At 54.9% G+C, this 16,654-nt stretch overlaps 6 protein-coding genes across 6 annotated transcripts; 3 read left to right on the forward strand and 3 right to left on the reverse strand.

Annotated features, from left to right (window-relative positions):
• Positions 1-173: 173 nt before the first annotated feature.
• IUM83_09523 (peptidyl-prolyl cis-trans isomerase-like protein) lies at positions 174-2,134 on the forward strand (the record flags this gene model as incomplete). The annotated part of the gene is made up of 4 exons (XM_067933968.1): positions 174-1,236; positions 1,915-1,988; positions 2,054-2,066; positions 2,130-2,134. 4 exons carry the CDS (start codon positions 174-176, stop codon positions 2,132-2,134), a joined length of 1,155 nt encoding a protein of 384 aa, XP_067797050.1.
• A 1,374-nt stretch (positions 2,135-3,508) lies between these two features.
• IUM83_09524 (serine hydrolase-like) lies at positions 3,509-4,195 on the reverse strand (the record flags this gene model as incomplete). Its single annotated transcript, XM_067933969.1, has 1 exon — positions 3,509-4,195. The coding sequence occupies one exon, from the start codon at positions 4,193-4,195 to the stop codon at positions 3,509-3,511; it is 687 nt and encodes a 228-aa protein (XP_067797055.1).
• A 1,006-nt stretch (positions 4,196-5,201) lies between these two features.
• Positions 5,202-7,038, reverse strand: IUM83_09525 (uncharacterized protein; the record flags this gene model as incomplete). The annotated part of the gene is made up of 2 exons (XM_067933970.1): positions 5,202-5,206; positions 5,271-7,038. The coding sequence occupies 2 exons, from the start codon at positions 7,036-7,038 to the stop codon at positions 5,202-5,204; spliced, it is 1,773 nt and encodes a 590-aa protein (XP_067797056.1).
• Positions 7,039-10,270: 3,232 nt separating this feature from the next.
• IUM83_09526 (uncharacterized protein) lies at positions 10,271-12,179 on the forward strand (the record flags this gene model as incomplete). Its single annotated transcript, XM_067933971.1, has 2 exons — positions 10,271-12,110; positions 12,175-12,179. 2 exons carry the CDS (start codon positions 10,271-10,273, stop codon positions 12,177-12,179), a joined length of 1,845 nt encoding a protein of 614 aa, XP_067797053.1.
• A 1,092-nt stretch (positions 12,180-13,271) lies between these two features.
• IUM83_09527 (serine hydrolase-like) lies at positions 13,272-13,958 on the forward strand (the record flags this gene model as incomplete). Its single annotated transcript, XM_067933972.1, has 1 exon — positions 13,272-13,958. One exon carries the CDS (start codon positions 13,272-13,274, stop codon positions 13,956-13,958), a length of 687 nt encoding a protein of 228 aa, XP_067797054.1.
• Positions 13,959-15,114: 1,156 nt separating this feature from the next.
• IUM83_09528 (Peptidyl-prolyl cis-trans isomerase-like protein) lies at positions 15,115-15,357 on the reverse strand (the record flags this gene model as incomplete). The annotated part of the gene is made up of 1 exon (XM_067933973.1): positions 15,115-15,357. The coding sequence occupies one exon, from the start codon at positions 15,355-15,357 to the stop codon at positions 15,115-15,117; it is 243 nt and encodes an 80-aa protein (XP_067797048.1).
• Positions 15,358-16,654: the final 1,297 nt, after the last annotated feature.

The raw sequence follows: 16,654 nt of genomic DNA on the forward strand, positions 1-16,654 counted from the left end.
ATACTTTAATCAAATCACACATTCTCCTTGGATCTTGACCGAGAAATACCGGTAGATTGTAGTATAATAAGTAAATTGATAAAATTCGCCCCAGCCAAGAACCATATTTCAATTTTTCTGTTTGTTTTTGGCAAGCCCACTTTTGGCGTTACTTATTTGTGGACCATTTCAGCATGTCGGTGCTGGTGGAGACGACGGTGGGGGCGCTGGTGCTGGACCTGTTCGTGGCCGAGTGCCCGCGCGCGTGCGCCAACTTCCTCAAGCTGTGCAAGGCCAAGTACTACCACGGCTGCCTCTTCTTCAACGTGCAGGAGAACTTCATGGCGCAGGCGGGGGACCCCACGGCCACAGGCGCGGGCGGCGACTCCGTCTTCGGCCAGCTCTACGGCGCGCAGGCCCGCTTCTTCGAGGACGAGCTGCCGCGAGCCCGCGGGCTGACCCACGAAGCCCGCAGCGGGTTGCTGGGCATGGCCTCCGCGGCGCCCAATCAGAACGCGTCCCAGTTCTACCTCACCACGCGGGCCGAGGACATGGCATACCTTGACGAGCAGCACACTATTTTTGGCGAGGTGGCCGAGGGCATGGACGTACTAGCCACAATTAACTCGCTATTTGTGGACAAGGACCACCGGCCCTACCAGGACGTGCGCATCAAGCACACGTACGTGCTGGACGACCCGTTCCCGGACCCGAAGGGACTGGAGGAGATCGTCCCGCCCAGTTCTCCCACACGAGAGAGACCCGAGCAGGAACAGGTGGAGCCCCGACTCGCGGCCGACGAGAAGCTGGACGAGCATGAGGGCAGGACGGAGCAGGAGGTCGAGCAGGCCGTGAGGGAGAAGGAGGCCAAGTCCCGCGCCGTGGTGCTGGAGATGATCGGCGACCTGCCCGACGCAGACGTCAAGCCTCCGGAGGAGGTGCTGTTCGTGTGCAAGCTGAACCCCGTGACGGAGAGCGCGGACCTGGATATGGCCTTCTGCAGGTTCGGACAGTGCAAGTCCGAGGTCATCCGCGACCAGAAGACGGGCGACTCGCTGTGCTTCGCGTTCGTGGAGTTCACGGACCGCCGCCACTGCGAGGAGGCGTACTTCAAGATGAACAACGTGCTGCTGGACGACCGCCGCATCAAGGTGGACTTCAGCCAGTCGGTCTCGAAACTGTGGAATAAGGTCAAGCGACGTCCGTGGGAGAAGACGAGCAAGCGCGATGGCGACGCGTACTCGAACGAGAGGAAGGGTGGGCGTGGTGGTAGGAGTGGCGGTGACAGCGGACGACGGGAGTTGGGCGGTGATCTGCGCTTAAAATCACGAGGCGCAAAGGACTTCAAGCTCGTGGAGGAGGAGGAAGCTGCGCCGTCTCCAAAACGACGACGAAGTCGCAGTCCTGCTAGCGAAAAGCGCAGGCGTAGCCGTAGTCCAACTAAGGAGAAGCGCAGACGCAGTCGAAGTCGTACACGTGCTCGTGAAGATCGCCGTCGTAGTCGCAGTCGTGATCGCACGGAGCGAGGCCGACCGTCTTCTCGGGAGAAGGAGTCTTCGCGGTCGAGACGGGACCGTGACAGAAGCCGCAGCACAGACCGCGAACGTGGACGTCGTCACCGAAGCAGAAGCCGTAGTCGGGACCGTGGCAGTAGGTCTGGGCGTTGAATGCGGAAGCAAGGCCAGCACTCGCGCCAAGGCAGCCATAACCAGAAAACCAGAATTGAACGAGTTCGCAACCTTGGAGTGGATTTTTTGGTAACGGAAGCTGACTGGGTATGCTCTACGTTGAAGGCGACGCTTTAAGGGCGGGTGAGGGAGGTGGATTGGACATTAACGGATGCAAACGGGTGTGAAGATTCAGGGGCGGAAAGGCAGGATCCAACACTACACGAAGATTAGCGTTGATGAATTCGATGTACTGATGGTGGCTCAGGTCAAACTCGAGGAATTCGAACGATTCACAAGATCGAGAAGCGCACGGCCTCCCTAACTGACAAGAAGCGTCAAGTGGGCGATTTCGGGTTTCGGAAGGAAAAACAATCGGCGAGACGAGATACACGATCTAATATAAGTCCCAAAACTTAGGTACGACGCTTCTACGATCTGTAGCTAGCGCGTTTCATCCTGCACTAACGATTGTTGCTGCAGGTTAGGGCAATGTCGTGGGCTCGAGTTTCTGTTCTCGCTGCCGTGGAAATGCTCACCTGGTATTAGCTTCTTAACCCTCATAACAGCGTCATACCTCGAGTAATAGCGCTGGTGACCTCCTTTTTCATTTGAGCATGTGACGGGAATAATTGCACCCAGCAAGGATACGCAGCCAGCGGTGAGCTCTTCTGGTGTCTACCACCGAATCGACCCAGTCGAAAACTCATACGAGGATACGCGCTGTCGCAGCACATTTGTCTCGAACTGAGAATGGATGTCCACTATTACCATTTCCAGTTCTTGAAGTCACTTCAGGTGGCAATAACTTGCGGAGATTTGGACGTTGTGAGGTGGATCCTCAGCCGTTTTTCAGGGTGTACCATAGGCGTAGAAATTGTGGAGGAAGCTGCGCGCTGTGGTCGACAGGAAATTCTGGAAGGCTTAAAGAGACCACGACAGCGACGAACTGAACGCTATTGTGCGGGGTGGGAGGACATGGCGAACGCAGCTGAATCGGGACACGGTGACGAGCTTGCCCGTTGGCTGCATGAGAATAACCCGGGATCACGAAAGGGCTAGAGCAGCTATGCAGGTAGGCCCCTCTCGCTCATGCGCAGTGGCTTCTGGGACGCAAGGTGGCGCTGCACTCTCATTTTGCTGCCATTTGTGAAGGACACTTGCATACTGTGGAGTATTTGTGCGAGGTGGGCATTTTGTACGAGCCATGGCGCATATTGATCGACGCGGCTTCGAGTGGCCAGCTCAACGTGGTGAAATGGCTTTACGGCAATTTCGATCACGCTTCCCTGTTTCCGACAGTTGATGGCTTCAGTGGAGGCCTGTCCAAACACACGGACAAAGCGGCTAGCAACGGACATTGGCACGTGTATTGCAGTATTTAAATTCGGTTGCAGCATCAACAGGACAAAGTCGCGGACCGACCTGCTCTGAGTGGGCACTCTCCTCAGCGTGCGCCCAGGGCCATTTCGAGATCGCGAAGTGGTTGCACCAAGAATATCCTCAATTGCGCTTGCAGCCAAATTCTTCCTGCTCTTACTCTCGTCGCGAACGAGATGAACATCACCCGCGGCAACAGCTGCCAGAAGACCTCCTGCCAAAGTGAACTACTGCTGCCACAGTTGGCAGCAGTAGTTCGCTTTGACCCATATAGTGTCGTCATTAGATAAATTGAGGGGACGCAGTTCATCAACAGCGCTAGTTCTGTCCAGGAGGACACTCGCTAATTTTGTGCCTGTGCTTCAGCACAGCGCGCTGAACACCAGAGAGTTTTGCAAGTGTAGTGAAGAGTTTCCGGGACCTGTCGGAGCGAGCAAAGGGCGACGACGCTCTCTATTGTGTGCAATATTACGTCCTCCCCGTCACCCCCAGGCCTGGGCCGTCCTGGCCAGCACCTCCTGGGCGATGTCGTGGTACATCTGCGCGTGCTTGAGCGGCGACGGGAACTTGTGGCCCTCGTCGTGCTCGAAGCGGACTCTGCTCGCGGCCGCGAAGCTGCGGAAGAGCTTCTCCGCCTTGGGGGCCAGCGGGTCCGCCCTCCCGACCACGTGCACCGACGGCACGTCGATGGCCCCGTCCGCGGACGTGCGGGCCGCGTCCAGCAGCTGCTGCGTCTCGGGCGTGCGCGGGTAGAATCCCCCCACCAGCACGCAGACCCTCCAGGGCACGCGGCCGACGGTGGCCAGGTAGTGCGCCGTCAAGAGCGTGGCGGCGGCCGCCCCCTGGGAGAAGCCCAGCACGGCGTCCACGCCGCCCAGAGCCTGCACCTGGCCCACCAGGTAGTCCAGCGACTGTTCGAGGCCCTCGTAGCGGTAGGCCGCGCCGTCCTCGTGCCGGAGGGCGTCCCACCACTGGTAGAACGGCCCGCTCTGGCCGTAGAACGAGCGCACCAGCTCCGGCGCGGGGCCCGAGGCGGCCCACGGCGCGTCGATGCAGACCAGCTCGGCCTTGGCCCCGAAGGCCTGGCGCAGCGCCGCCGTCTGCCGCTGCAGGATGTCGCCGCTCGTGCGCCAGCCGTGCAGACACAGCACGCGGATAGGCCGCGCCATTCTTGACGGGTGAAGAGCGTCAAAGTGACGTCAAAAAAAGGAGGTTTTCGGAACTAAACGAAGCATTGTTTTCGACAGACCTAGTATTTTGTTTTTGACAGACTAGAGGGAGATTGATTGGCCGAGCGTCTTCAACTGCGTCGAGCAATGAAAAGTGAGAGCGGCAGCCAGCCAGACTCTCACTTCGCAGACATGTAGCCGAGCGCGGGAGGAACTAGCGCTCGTCGAGTTTTGGGCGGGGAAGGTGTGTACATTTACCCGCACTGCGGGGCGCGTTTCCAGTAAATGGTGGGCCAGCACGCACGAGTTTGTGCTGCACAGAAACTCCAGCACGTCTGCTTGTTGGTGAGAATGATGCTGCAGCGACCTCGCTGTTCTTTTCTATATTTTGTGCGAGCACTCGGTCGGCGGTGTGGCGAGTCGATACTCTACGGCTCTTACGGCGATGATCTTGGATCCGCCAGCCTGTTGTATCCTGGTCGAGGAGAGACAAACTACACTGGCACGAGTTTTTTTTTTCCTTTTTTTTGCCGAAGCTCCCGGAGCCACAACTATTGGCTCCAGTTTCACCGCAGCGACCAGTTACGTTAGTGGCACTCTTGTCTGGTGCTCAAAGAAAAGATTGTTTGGATGTAGCGCACAAAGTTAAGAGTCATGTCGCTCCAAACTTGCCAACTTCTCTAGCATGGACATTATCAAGCAGAAACGTAGACGATGACTACGATTTCAGCCAACCATTATGTATTACTGTAGTACTACGTATGATTCCCCTCACCCTCGTAAAGACAATGCCGTGACGACATTCATCGCGATAGCAGTACTAGGAACTGAAGTTTTTCTAAATGCTGCTGGATCCAACACAACACAAATACGTAGTTAAGGATTTATTATTTCTATTTTGCAGCGCATACCAGGAGTTCTACACTTATAGTAACGGCTCTATTATCTCTATTATGTGCGAGCTCGATTCAACAAGGTTTGCGGCGCCTAGCAAACTAACTAACATTCAGTCTAACGTTCAGATCCAAATGGCCCCCTTCAGCCGCGTGAGGGATCCACAACATCAAGGAACCACCTCCGGTGCCAGGAAGACCCAGGAAACCCGGGCGCCAACGATCCAAATACAGAGTTCGCCCACCCAGCTTCTCCACCGTCGAGTTCCACGTGGCTGTCCCACCAGCAGCAACGTCGATCTCGTCGATCTTGTCGCCTCCAGACATGATGTTCACCGTCACCTTCTCGATGTCAGTGCTCGTGAACTTGAGGATCACCTGACCATCTCCCTTCTTCGTCCAGGACATTGTGCTGTTCTTGAAAGCCCTCTGGATCATGTTGAGGCCCAACGTGTCGGGGTGGGTGCCGTCGTCGATCTCGCCGATGAACTGCGTGGGACCACAGATAGACTGGAAGTACTCGGAGATAAAACTGGAGACACCACTCATATCGAAACCCGTGACGACCCAGAAGTTGAGGCCCTGGTTCACCACCTGGTACGCGTATTCCATTGCCTTGTAGGACGTGCCGTTGTCGCTCTTCCCGGTTGTGATGAGGTCGTTAATGACTACACCGAACGTCTTGCGCAGCTTGTCACGCGTAGTGTAGGCGGTCTTTTCGTCCGACTGGGAAATTAGCAGCTCCATGCAGTTGCTCGTCACCGTGGCGATGTCCGTCTTCACGATATCCGTGTCCTGGATCTTCACGCGGAGCTCGTCCTTGGTGATACCAGGGTTCTGCTCGCGAAGAGCCTCGACGGTAGACCACGTGCGTTCCATGAGACCTTGCAGGTCGTGACCACAGGTCGAGTTCGACTTGAGAGCGTCCTTGAGGTATCCGATTTCACCCGCAGTGATCTGCTCGGGCGGGGCCGTGAAGTTGGCCCCTTTGATGAAGGCCTTGAAGCGATCCCAGCTCGTGACCAGGCTATCGTCATGGGCCAGAACCTGGGACAGAATGTACTGCGTCGTGGCCATGATTCGGTCCGCTAGCCACCACTCGCGAGTAGTCTTGCCACCTAGACACAGCTTGATGGTAATTGGCAATTCGACCACAACGGCGTTCGACTGGTAGAGCATCGTCATAATTTTGTCTTGAGATGCCTGCGGATCAGCTGTCTTGATTGAACGAACGTAGCGGTTGAGCGCTCGAAGCTCGCCGACTATCATGCAGGAGCACATGACGGCAGTCCTTACGCCCTTAGCCATCTCGGAGAATTTGCCAAACCAGTTGTCCATGACACCGTTGATCCCGACATTGAACACGGAGCCGACCTTGTAGAGCACTTCCCTTCCGCAGTCATCGTTCTGGCGGATGCACTCCATGCCGCACTCCACCGGGAACTCAATGGGGCACTCCGCCCAGCAGGTGTTGGTCTTTTCGTTGCGATCATAGTTTGACGGGCATTTTTTCATAATGTGCGCCTCACGCCAGCACGCGCTGTCTCCCTGGACGGAGCGAGGACCGACCCAGTTGCGGTATACTGGAACGACAGAGCTCTTGGTAGTGAGTGGAGTTGCGATCTCGTACGACGCACCGGAGCCAACGGTAACTGTAGCCGAGCAATTCGACGATGAGCTCGGCGACACAGATACCGAGACGTCCGACGACGAGCGCGTCGATCTCAATTTCCGTGCTGAGCCGAAAGACGGCCGCGGAGATCCGGCGGAAAACATCTTGAAGGCCTCGGCAAACGACACGGAGTCGAAATCCGATCCAGACGCCGAGGCCGACAGCGTTTCGATGACCTCAGCGATGGAGTCGGTGCCAGATACTGGCGCCGACCCTACCGAAGCGTGTGCGTTGGTGACCAATGTCAAACTGGCGAAAAGCAGCTGTAGCCACGCCATCGTGTAACTTGAGCGAGCTGAGGTGATGTGGCGTTGACGCCGCAAAAGTGAAAATGAGGTCAACAAGCTGGAGGTTTGGGTGTTGTACTTACACGTGCACCTGTACCTCCTCCGTCTACGGGTTGTGCTGTTCGGGTGTACATGTACCTGTAGCTGTACATGTCCATGCACATTTTCGACAATGCTGAAAACGCAGAACAGGTGTACTGTATGCGTTTTGATTGGTCGAACCACTTCAACTTTTTCGATGAAAAAGAGGAAGTCTGCTGCTTGGGCGTTCGGCTCTTAGACGCCGGATGTGAGCTCCTCTCTGCGGTTAAAGTGGACGAGCCTTCAATTCACTCCTCGACAACTGCCTGCGAGACGGAGGCAAGACCCGAGAGAGAGATAGAGAGAGAGAGAGAAGAGAGATAGATAGAGAGAGAGAGAGAGAGAAGGGTCACCAAGGCTGTGTATGCATCTTTCGTGCAGTACCGCAGACTTCCCTTCTATCAGAGTCGCGACAATTTCCAGGCTACATACTAAACATTCCGCACGTATCGTGTGTGAGACTCATCCCATGCAGAGTAACAAGTACCGGTACACGAGGCTCGAATCACTCGATTCGCATCGGGATCTACAGTACTAGTACAATGCACCGACTTCCCACGAAGCGGTACAGTACACGAACCACAGGGTGTGGTCCGTCGTCGCTGTGCGCTACGGTACATGTACATGTACACACGAGGATGTCGATTGGTACCTCCAAACACTGGAACAACTGGCGGGGGTCACACAGCCAGTGGTGGTAGCATGAGCTCAGCCGACACCGTCCTGTGCTTAACTGCTACGCAGCACCAGTCTTAAGCGCGTTTCTGTATTGTTGCCACGCTGCTAATGCATTTTGGGGTGATGCTTCCGCGGCCAAGTTGCTCATTGGTTTCTCGATGCAAGCACGCAGAGATCGGTGGCGGTACCGTGTCGCCTTTGGTGATCCGGCTCCGTGGGCAAAGCGCTGCTGGTTGTTGCATCCGTTGTGGCTCCGGCTTCCACGCGTCGTGGACCACGACGACCTGCAACGCGCCGATACTGTACCGCGATAGGCAGACCGCAGAGTGATAGCTACACACGCTCATCGTGGACCTCGGTCCGTACGTACAGTGCACATGAACGCTTTGGCTACAATCTTGAATGACATCAAGCAACGCGAAATGTGGTTTTCAAAGGGCATCATTGAACATATGCGCGACACTTTGCATCGCCATAACATAGTATTTTGAACGTTCAAAGCACCATCGAGCCGTCATTCGCGTCATTCAAGATGAGAGCGTTTGACAAACTGCAAAAGAGATCGTTGTCTACATGTAGTCATGCACAAGTATAATACATTGTAATACATTGCAATAGCAGTCGCGGCTGGAAGTAAAATACAGCCAGCAATCAACCGTAAACGGGGCCACGTACATGTATTACGTGACGTGCAGCGCTACGGTAGACGTCCACAACGAGTGCTTGAAACCGGCTGGCACTCCAATAGACCTTGTTCAGAAGCGTTGTTCTATTGAGACAAGACCATTGACGCCAATCAGAAGTGGCACTTGCCGTGCGTTGTCCTCGACTTGCTAAATCACAACTCTCCCCTTCACGGAGTCGACCAGGTTTCGGTAGGAGGACGCGATCTGTACGCGGCTCAGTGTCAGAAACGTGGGGCCGTCTCGGGCTCTACACCACCGGCAAATCGCACTCTGCTCCTTGTAGCCCACTCTCGGGAGACTATCGTGCAATACAGTGTACATGTAATAATACACTGTATTTCAGTAATTATAATATTCATAATAGGAAATATTCAAATCCTGCTAAGCAAGGTCGCCTCGCTAGCCGACATTTGACAGCATCGATTCACGCTAGATTGCTTTACATTGGCTTTGCATATTAGGCGTTTAGTTGTAGCATACCGCGCATTACGTAGTTTCGTGAATAACAGATCTCATTGTGATACAAATGCAATCCTTGTGTTTGCGTCATATGGCTCATAGTGCTCCATGTACTGCTGGTACGTCCAGCAGACTCACTGAATGTGGATTGCTCGTCGAAAGCGCTGCAGTGTTACTGGAAGTTTGGGTCGGCATTGTTGAGCGCTCTATGAGTGGCGTGCATCTCAAACTTTGGGTCGAAGGGCTCACAGTACAGCCTGTAGTACAGTACAGGCTGTAGGCGGTCACTTCTTTGGTTGATTATGTAGTGTGCTTGCATATTCTCTGAAAAGCAGATGCCGCTGAGCGCGACGAGCTTCCGACACAGCGCCCCGGCCATGGTGACGAACTGGGCCAATCAAGCCAAGTGACGATCGTGATGTGGCTCGACTTGCTAAATCACAGCGCGGGGCGGGACCCCGTCGACGGGTGCAGCATCACGATTTGCACCGACGTCCACTTTGCGAGGTCTAGAACGACCAAGCCGGAGCAAATGGTCTTGCGCTGTACAGGCAAATCGCGCTTTTAGCCCATTCTCGAGCTCAGAGTGCTCAACGCCGCGAATTTCATGAAAACGCCGCGAGTGTAACTATCGCCGAACAGCTACTAAACAAGCACCGGAGAACGCGCCAAATTTCAAGGTTGTGCCGCCAGATTTTCAGTTGTATTTCGGAAAGCTTTCAAGACCCCTACAAGTAGCACTCGTTTGGTAGGGCTGGCAGTAAGCGAGGCGGCAGTACAGTACGATTCTGGGTAGTGGTGCTAGCATGATTAAACGATATGTATGTACTTGGACGCATTAGACGAGGCCGGCCGCGAAGCCCTCCTCCACCGGAACACAACGGCGGACTCTGCTTTATCGTAGACGGAGGGAGGCATCCTCAAGAGCGCAGGAATCGAAGGACAACCGCTTCCCGTTTTACAACGCAAGCCACAATTGCGCAACGCGGAAGACACTATACAAGCGCATTGAGCCGAAAGTTACAGAGCCTATTGAGACTTTTCCACTCTTAATGGAAAACTGAACCAACGGAATACAATAATGCTTTGTTCCTCTGTAGCGGGAAAACATGCGGAGAGCTGGAGTTAGAAACCGCGATTAGATTGCAGACGTCACCCCAAGCGTGAGTTTTCAGTGGCGGCGGTTAAACTGTGCCCTAACTCGCCTTGGTAGTCGATCCCGGAATTGTCCCGAACCCCATCACATCGTTCATCAAAAAGGAACCCCAGCATGGTGACCCCACTCTCCTTTTTGCGGCGTCAGGCCCACACCTCTCGAGATGGCCTTGTTGAAGGCGCTTGCGGCCACTCTGGCCGTGGCTGCCCACGCACACAGCTCAAGCGGCTTCAGCATCACGAAGAATGGCACGCCTCGACCACCAACTAGAGCGCCCACTCCAGCTTCGGTCTCTGGCTCAGGGTCCATTGCTGAGATCATTGAGGCGCTCTCGGCCTCGGCCTCTGCGTCGGGTTCCGGCTCCGTGTCATTCGCTGACGCATTCAGCGTATTCTCTTCTTCTGGATCGGGTTCGTCACAGTCCTCAGGCTCATTTGCTTCGTCGAGACCATCCAAGTCTTCGCCTGTGTCTTCGGTGGCGGACGTCTCGGTCTCTGTGTCGTCGGGTTCGTCGTCGAATTATTCAGCACTGGTCACGGATGGCTCTGGTCGGTCATACGAGCTTGCAACGCCACTCACCGCCAAGAGCTCTGTCGTGCCTGTATACCGCAACTGGGTCGGTCCTCGCTCGGTTCAGGGTGACGCCGCTTGCTGGCGCGAAGCCCACATTATGAAAAAATGTCCGTCAAACTATGATCGCAACGAAAAGACCAACACCTGCTGGGCGGAGTGCCCCATTGAGTTCCCGGTGGAGTGCGGCATGGAGTGCATCCGCCAGAACGATGACTGCGGAAGGGAAGTGCTCTACAAGGTCGGCTCCGTGTTCAATGTCGGGATCAACGGTGTCATGGACAACTGGTTTGGCAAATTCTCCGAGATGGCTAAGGGCGTAAGGACTGCCGTCATGTGCTCCTGCATGATAGTTAGCGAGCTTCGAGCGCTCAACCGCTACATCCGTTCCATCAAAACCTCCGACCCGGAGGCGTCCCAAGACAAAATTCTGGCGATGCTCTACCAGTCGAACGCCGTTGTGGTCGAATTGCCAATTACCATCAAGCTGTGTCTAGGTGGCAAGACTACTCGCGAGTGGTGGCTAGCGGACCGAATCATGGCCACGACGCAGTACATTCTGTCCCAGGTTCTGGCCCATGACGATAGCCTGGTCACGAGCTGGGATCGCTTCAAGGCCTTCATCAAAGGGGCCAACTTCACGGCCCCGCCCGAGCAGATCACTGCGGGTGAAATCGGATACCTCAAGGACGCTCTCAAGTCGAACTCGACCTGTGGTCACGACCTGCAAGGTCTCATGGAACGCACGTGGTCTACCGTCGAGGCTCTTCGCGAGCAGAACCCTGGTATCACCAAGGACGAGCTCCGCGTGAAGATCCAGGACACGGATATCGTGAAGACGGACATCGCCACGGTGACGAGCAACTGCATGGAGCTGCTAATTTCCCAGTCGGACGAAAAGACCGCCTACACTACGCGTGACAAGCTGCGCAAGACGTTCGGTGTAGTCATTAACGACCTCATCACAACCGGGAAGAGCGACAACGGCACGTCCTACAAGGCAATGGAATACGCGTACCAGGTGGTGAACCAGGGCCTCAACTTCTGGGTCGTCACGGGTTTCGATATGAGTGGCGTCTCCAGTTTTATCTCCGAGTACTTCCAGTCTATCTGTGGTCCCACGCAGTTCATCGGCGAGATCGACGACGGCACCCACCCCGACACGTTGGGCCTCAACATGATCCAGAGGGCTTTCAAGAACAGCACAATGTCCTGGACGAAGAAGGGAGATGGTCAGGTGATCCTCAAGTTCACGAGCACTGACACCGAGAAGGTGACGGTGAACATCATGTCTGGAGGCGACAAGATTGACGAGATCGACGTTGCTGCTGGTGGGACAGCCACGTGGAACTCGACGGTGGAGAAGCTGGGTGGGCGAACTCTGTATTTGGATCGTTGGCGCCCGGGTTTCCTGGGTCTTCCTGGCACCGGAGGTGGTTCGTTGATGTTGTGGATCCCTCACGCGGCTGAAGGGGGCCATTTGGATCTGAACGTTAGACTGAATGTTAGTTAGTCAGATGCTGCGGGTACGCGCATATTTAGTATTAGTGAAAGTCAAAGTAGAAGTGTAAACTTATGAGCAGCAAAATGCTGCGAAATAGACGCAAGCAAATTACAAATAAATTTCTTGAATTGTACTTCTTAACGAAGCTTAGCTCTAACATGACTTTACGAAGTATTGGCACATGTAGTAATAATAAGACCCTCGCACGACACAATTTCAGCCGAAACCTTGTTTGCAGTGGAGACTCAGTGGCGCTTCCATGCCTGGATCGAGCAAGAGATGCGATTCGACCGAACCTACACTATTGCTACCTTAGTGTGACCTCAGTTACTACTGAGTCAGTAGTAACCTTCAAATGACTTGTTCCTAAAACTCAAATAGAAGGATTGATTTTTCTTTCCAATAAATACAGAACTATTGATATTTTTTCCAGAGTTTGCGGCAGACGCCGCACAACCCGAAGCATAGTACCTTCGTACGCTATACGTATCGGTGCTTGGATGGAGCGTGGCCGAAACGCCCCCAGCTAGTGCAGTAACTTGCTGTTTACAAAGTTAGTGTCGTAGCGACAGCAAAAATATGGCATCGCGCCTGCGGAAGTACGGATCGAAGCCCATAGCCACTTGTCCGTTCGAGTTCACTATCCAAAGATCGGTAGCGATGCACGTATACACCGACATCGATCTCCGAATACTAAACCGAGAAACCGATGAGGTTGCAGCAGCATCTTTCCAATCGGCCCCTTGATCATCTCACCAACAAGCAGACGTGATAGAGGTTCGGTGCAGTGCGTGCTGGCCCACCATTTACTGGAAAACGCGCCCCGCAGTGCGGGTAAATGTACACACCTTCCCCACCCAAAACGCGACGAACGCTAGTTCCTCCCGCGCTCGGCTACATGTCTGCGAAGTGAGAGTCTGGCTGGCTGCCGCTCTCACTTTTCATTGGTCGACGCAGTTGAAGACGCTCGGCCAATCAATCTCCCTCTAGTCTGTCAAAAACAAAATACTAGGTCTGTCGAAAACGACGCTTCGTTTAGTTCCGAAAACCTCTTTTTTGACGCCACTTTGACGCTCTTCACCCGTCAAGAATGGCGCGGCCTATCCGCGTGCTGTGTCTGCACGGCTGGCGCACGAGCGGCGACATCCTGCAGCGGCAGACGGCGGCGCTGCGCCAGGCCTTCGGGGCCAAGGCCGAGCTGGTCTGCATCGACGCGCCGTGGGCCGCCTCGGGCCCCGCGCCGGAGCTGGTGCGCTCGTTCTACGGCCAGAGCGGGCCGTTCTACCAGTGGTGGGACGCCCTCCGGCGCGAGGACGGCGCGGCCTACCGCTACGAGGGCCTCGAACAGTCGCTGGACTACCTGGTGGGCCAGGTGCAGGCTCTGGGCGGCGTGGACGCCGTGCTGGGCTTCTCCCAGGGGGCGGCCGCCGCCACGCTCTTGACGGCGCACTACCTGGCCACCGTCGGCCGCGTGCCCTGGAGGGTCTGCGTGCTGGTGGGGGGATTCTACCCGCGCACGCCCGAGACGCGGCAGCTGCTGGACGCGGCCCGCACGTCCGCGGACGGGGCCATCGACGTGCCGTCGGTGCACGTGGTCGGGAGGGCGGACCCGCTGGCCCCCAAGGCGGAGAAGCTCTTCCGCAGCTTCGCGGCCGCGAGCAGAGTCCGCTTCGAGCACGACGAGGGCCACAAGTTCCCGTCGCCGCTCAAGCACGCGCAGATGTACCACGACATCGCCCAGGAGGTGCTGGCCAGGACGGCCCAGGCCTGGGGGTGACGGGGAGGACGTAATATTGCACACAATAGAGAGCATCGTCGCCCTTTGCCCGCTCCGACAGGTCCCGGAAACTCTTCACTACACTTGCAAAACTCTGATGTTTGCGAACATTCTCAGCGCGCTGTGCTGAAGCACAGGCACAAAATTAGCGAGTGTCTTCCTGGACAGAACTAGCGTTGTTGATGAACTGCGTCCCCTCAATTTATCTAATGACGACACTATATGGGTCAAAGCGAACTACTGCTGCCAACTGTGGCAGCAGTAGTTCACTTTGGCAGGAGGTCTTCTGGCAGCTGTTGCCGCGGGTGATGTTCATCTCGTTCGCGACGAGAGTAAGAGCAGGAAGAATTTGGCTGCAAGCGCAATTGAGGATATTCTTGGTGCAACCACTTCGCGATCTCGAAATGGCCCTGGGCGCACGCTGAGGAGAGTGCCCACTCAGAGCAGGTCGGTCCGCGACTTTGTCCTGTTGATGCTGCGACCGAATTTAAATACTGCAATACACGTGCCAATGTCCGCTTTGTCCGTGTGTTTGGACAGGCCTCCACTGAAGTCATCAACTGTCGGAAACAGGGAAGCGTGATAGAACTTGCCGTAAAGCCATTTCACCACGTTGAGCTGGCCACTCGAAGCCGCGTCGATCAATATGCGCCATGGCTCGTACAAAATGCCCACCTCGCACAAATACTCCACAGTATGCAAGTGTCCTTCACAAATGGCAGCAAAATGAGAGTGCAGCGCCACCTTGCGTCCCAGAAGCCACTGCGCATGAGCGAGAGGGGCCTACCTGCATAGCTGCTCTAGCCCTTTCGTGATCCCGGGTTATTCTCATGCAGCCAACGGGCAAGCTCGTCACCGTGTCCCGATTCAGCTGCGCTCACCATGTCCTCCCCACCCCGCACAATAGCGTTCAGTTCGTCGCTGTCCTAAGTTTCATACTCAAGGATGACTTCCAGAATTTCAAGTTTTCGACTGGGTCGATTCGGTGGCTGGGTATCTTTGCTGGGTGTAATTATTTCCGTCATTTGCTCAAATGAAAAAGGAGGTCACCAGCGCTGTTACTCGAGGTACGATGCTGTTATGAGGGTTAAGAAGCTAATACCAGGTGAGCATTTCCACGGCAGCGAGAACAGAAACTCGAGCCCACGACATTGCCCTAACCTGCAGCAACAATCGTTAGTGCGCCGTAGAGCTGGCCGAAGACGGAGTCGCCGCCCGCGCCCGTGGCCGTGGGGTCCCCCGCCTGCTCCATGAAGTTCTCCTGCACGTTGAAGAAGAGGCAGCCGTGGTAGTACTTGGCCTTGCACAGCTTGGGGAAGTTGGCGCACGCGCGCGGGCACTCGGCCACGAACAGGTCCAGCACCAGCGCCCCCACCGTCGTCTCCACCAGCACCGACATGCTGAAATGGGCCACAAATAAGTAACGCCAAAAGTGGGCTTGCCAAAAACAAACAGAAAAATTGAAATATGGTTCTTGGCTGGGGCGAATTTTATCAATTTACTTATTATAATATAATACAATTTACTGGTATTTCTCGTAGAGATGGTTTTGGATTGGAAGAGTAAAGAACATTTTAACCCTTTGACTACCAGCCAGCTGGAGTGATTTATAGGTCCATAGGGACCCATGAGAGGTCTAATCGCAAGATGCGATTGGCCAAAACTAAAAGCTACGAGACGACGGCAAAGCACTGTACAACCTAACAGGTCTCCATGGACCTGTAAAATGCATTACCGCACGAGCCACAAACAGTTCGTGTGACCTGCCATAATTGTTTTCTCGTCTAGCTAGCAGCCCCGCCTCCCCTTCGTGGACAAAAGAACTTCGATGCGTTGTTCAATGTAGCCGACGACGACACGTGAGACTGGGAGACCGACACGGACCCTGGCCTGGAAGGGTGCGGAGCAGGTTCTAATGTATACGAGCTAATATTCAAATTCATACATCAGGCAACGCTACAGAATCCTAACCAAACTAGATAAGCTTACAGTGATAGCGTTATAGCAAGCCAATGTGAATGTTACGCAGGATTGCATGTGCAGGAGTGCGAGCGGTTGGCGGATGTAGATTGAAACTGCTACTACATCTACTACATGGGGTGCTCGGCTAAGCACGCATACTTGGGATAATGCTATAACGAAATGACGCTGAGTCGAGAGCGCGCGGGCTCCGACGCCACCGCTCGGAGGTCAGCATCCTCAGTGGGCTCGCCGTGATGTCCACCCCAAACGGCTCCTACTTCCGTAGACCATTGCCGTTGTAGCGACACTGACCAGGGCGCGACGGCATGTAGCTCGACCTCTCAAACTTTTGATTGGGAGTACCGTGAAGTAAACCACCGTCGCCACGTGTAAAAATTGGTGTTTTTGATTGGTCGTTTTTTTCCCTGTGCGTTGAATTGATTTGCTGGAGCCGTAGGTCCAAGGAGACCCGTAAGAAATCTCTGGTAGTGAAAGGGTTAAATGTCCCAAAACGTTTTAAACCGTTTTGAAGTGTCCAAAAGTCCAAAGTCAATGTGCCAGGATCTTTGAAAGCTACCGCGAACCCATTGACGTCTAGCAGTGCGAAAAGAGCTTCACCATGGCGACATCACAACGAAGTGCAGCCGACTTGCCAGCGAACTTATCGCCGGTGCCTCCTCCTCATGATCTGCTGGATTCTTCCCCATCAAGAAGGGCGTTGCGATCGCCCCCTG

Source organism: Phytophthora cinnamomi (genome assembly GCF_018691715.1).
Source record: "Phytophthora cinnamomi strain GKB4 chromosome Unknown Contig15, whole genome shotgun sequence".
Classification (NCBI taxonomy): Eukaryota; Oomycota; class Peronosporomycetes; order Peronosporales; family Peronosporaceae; genus Phytophthora; species Phytophthora cinnamomi.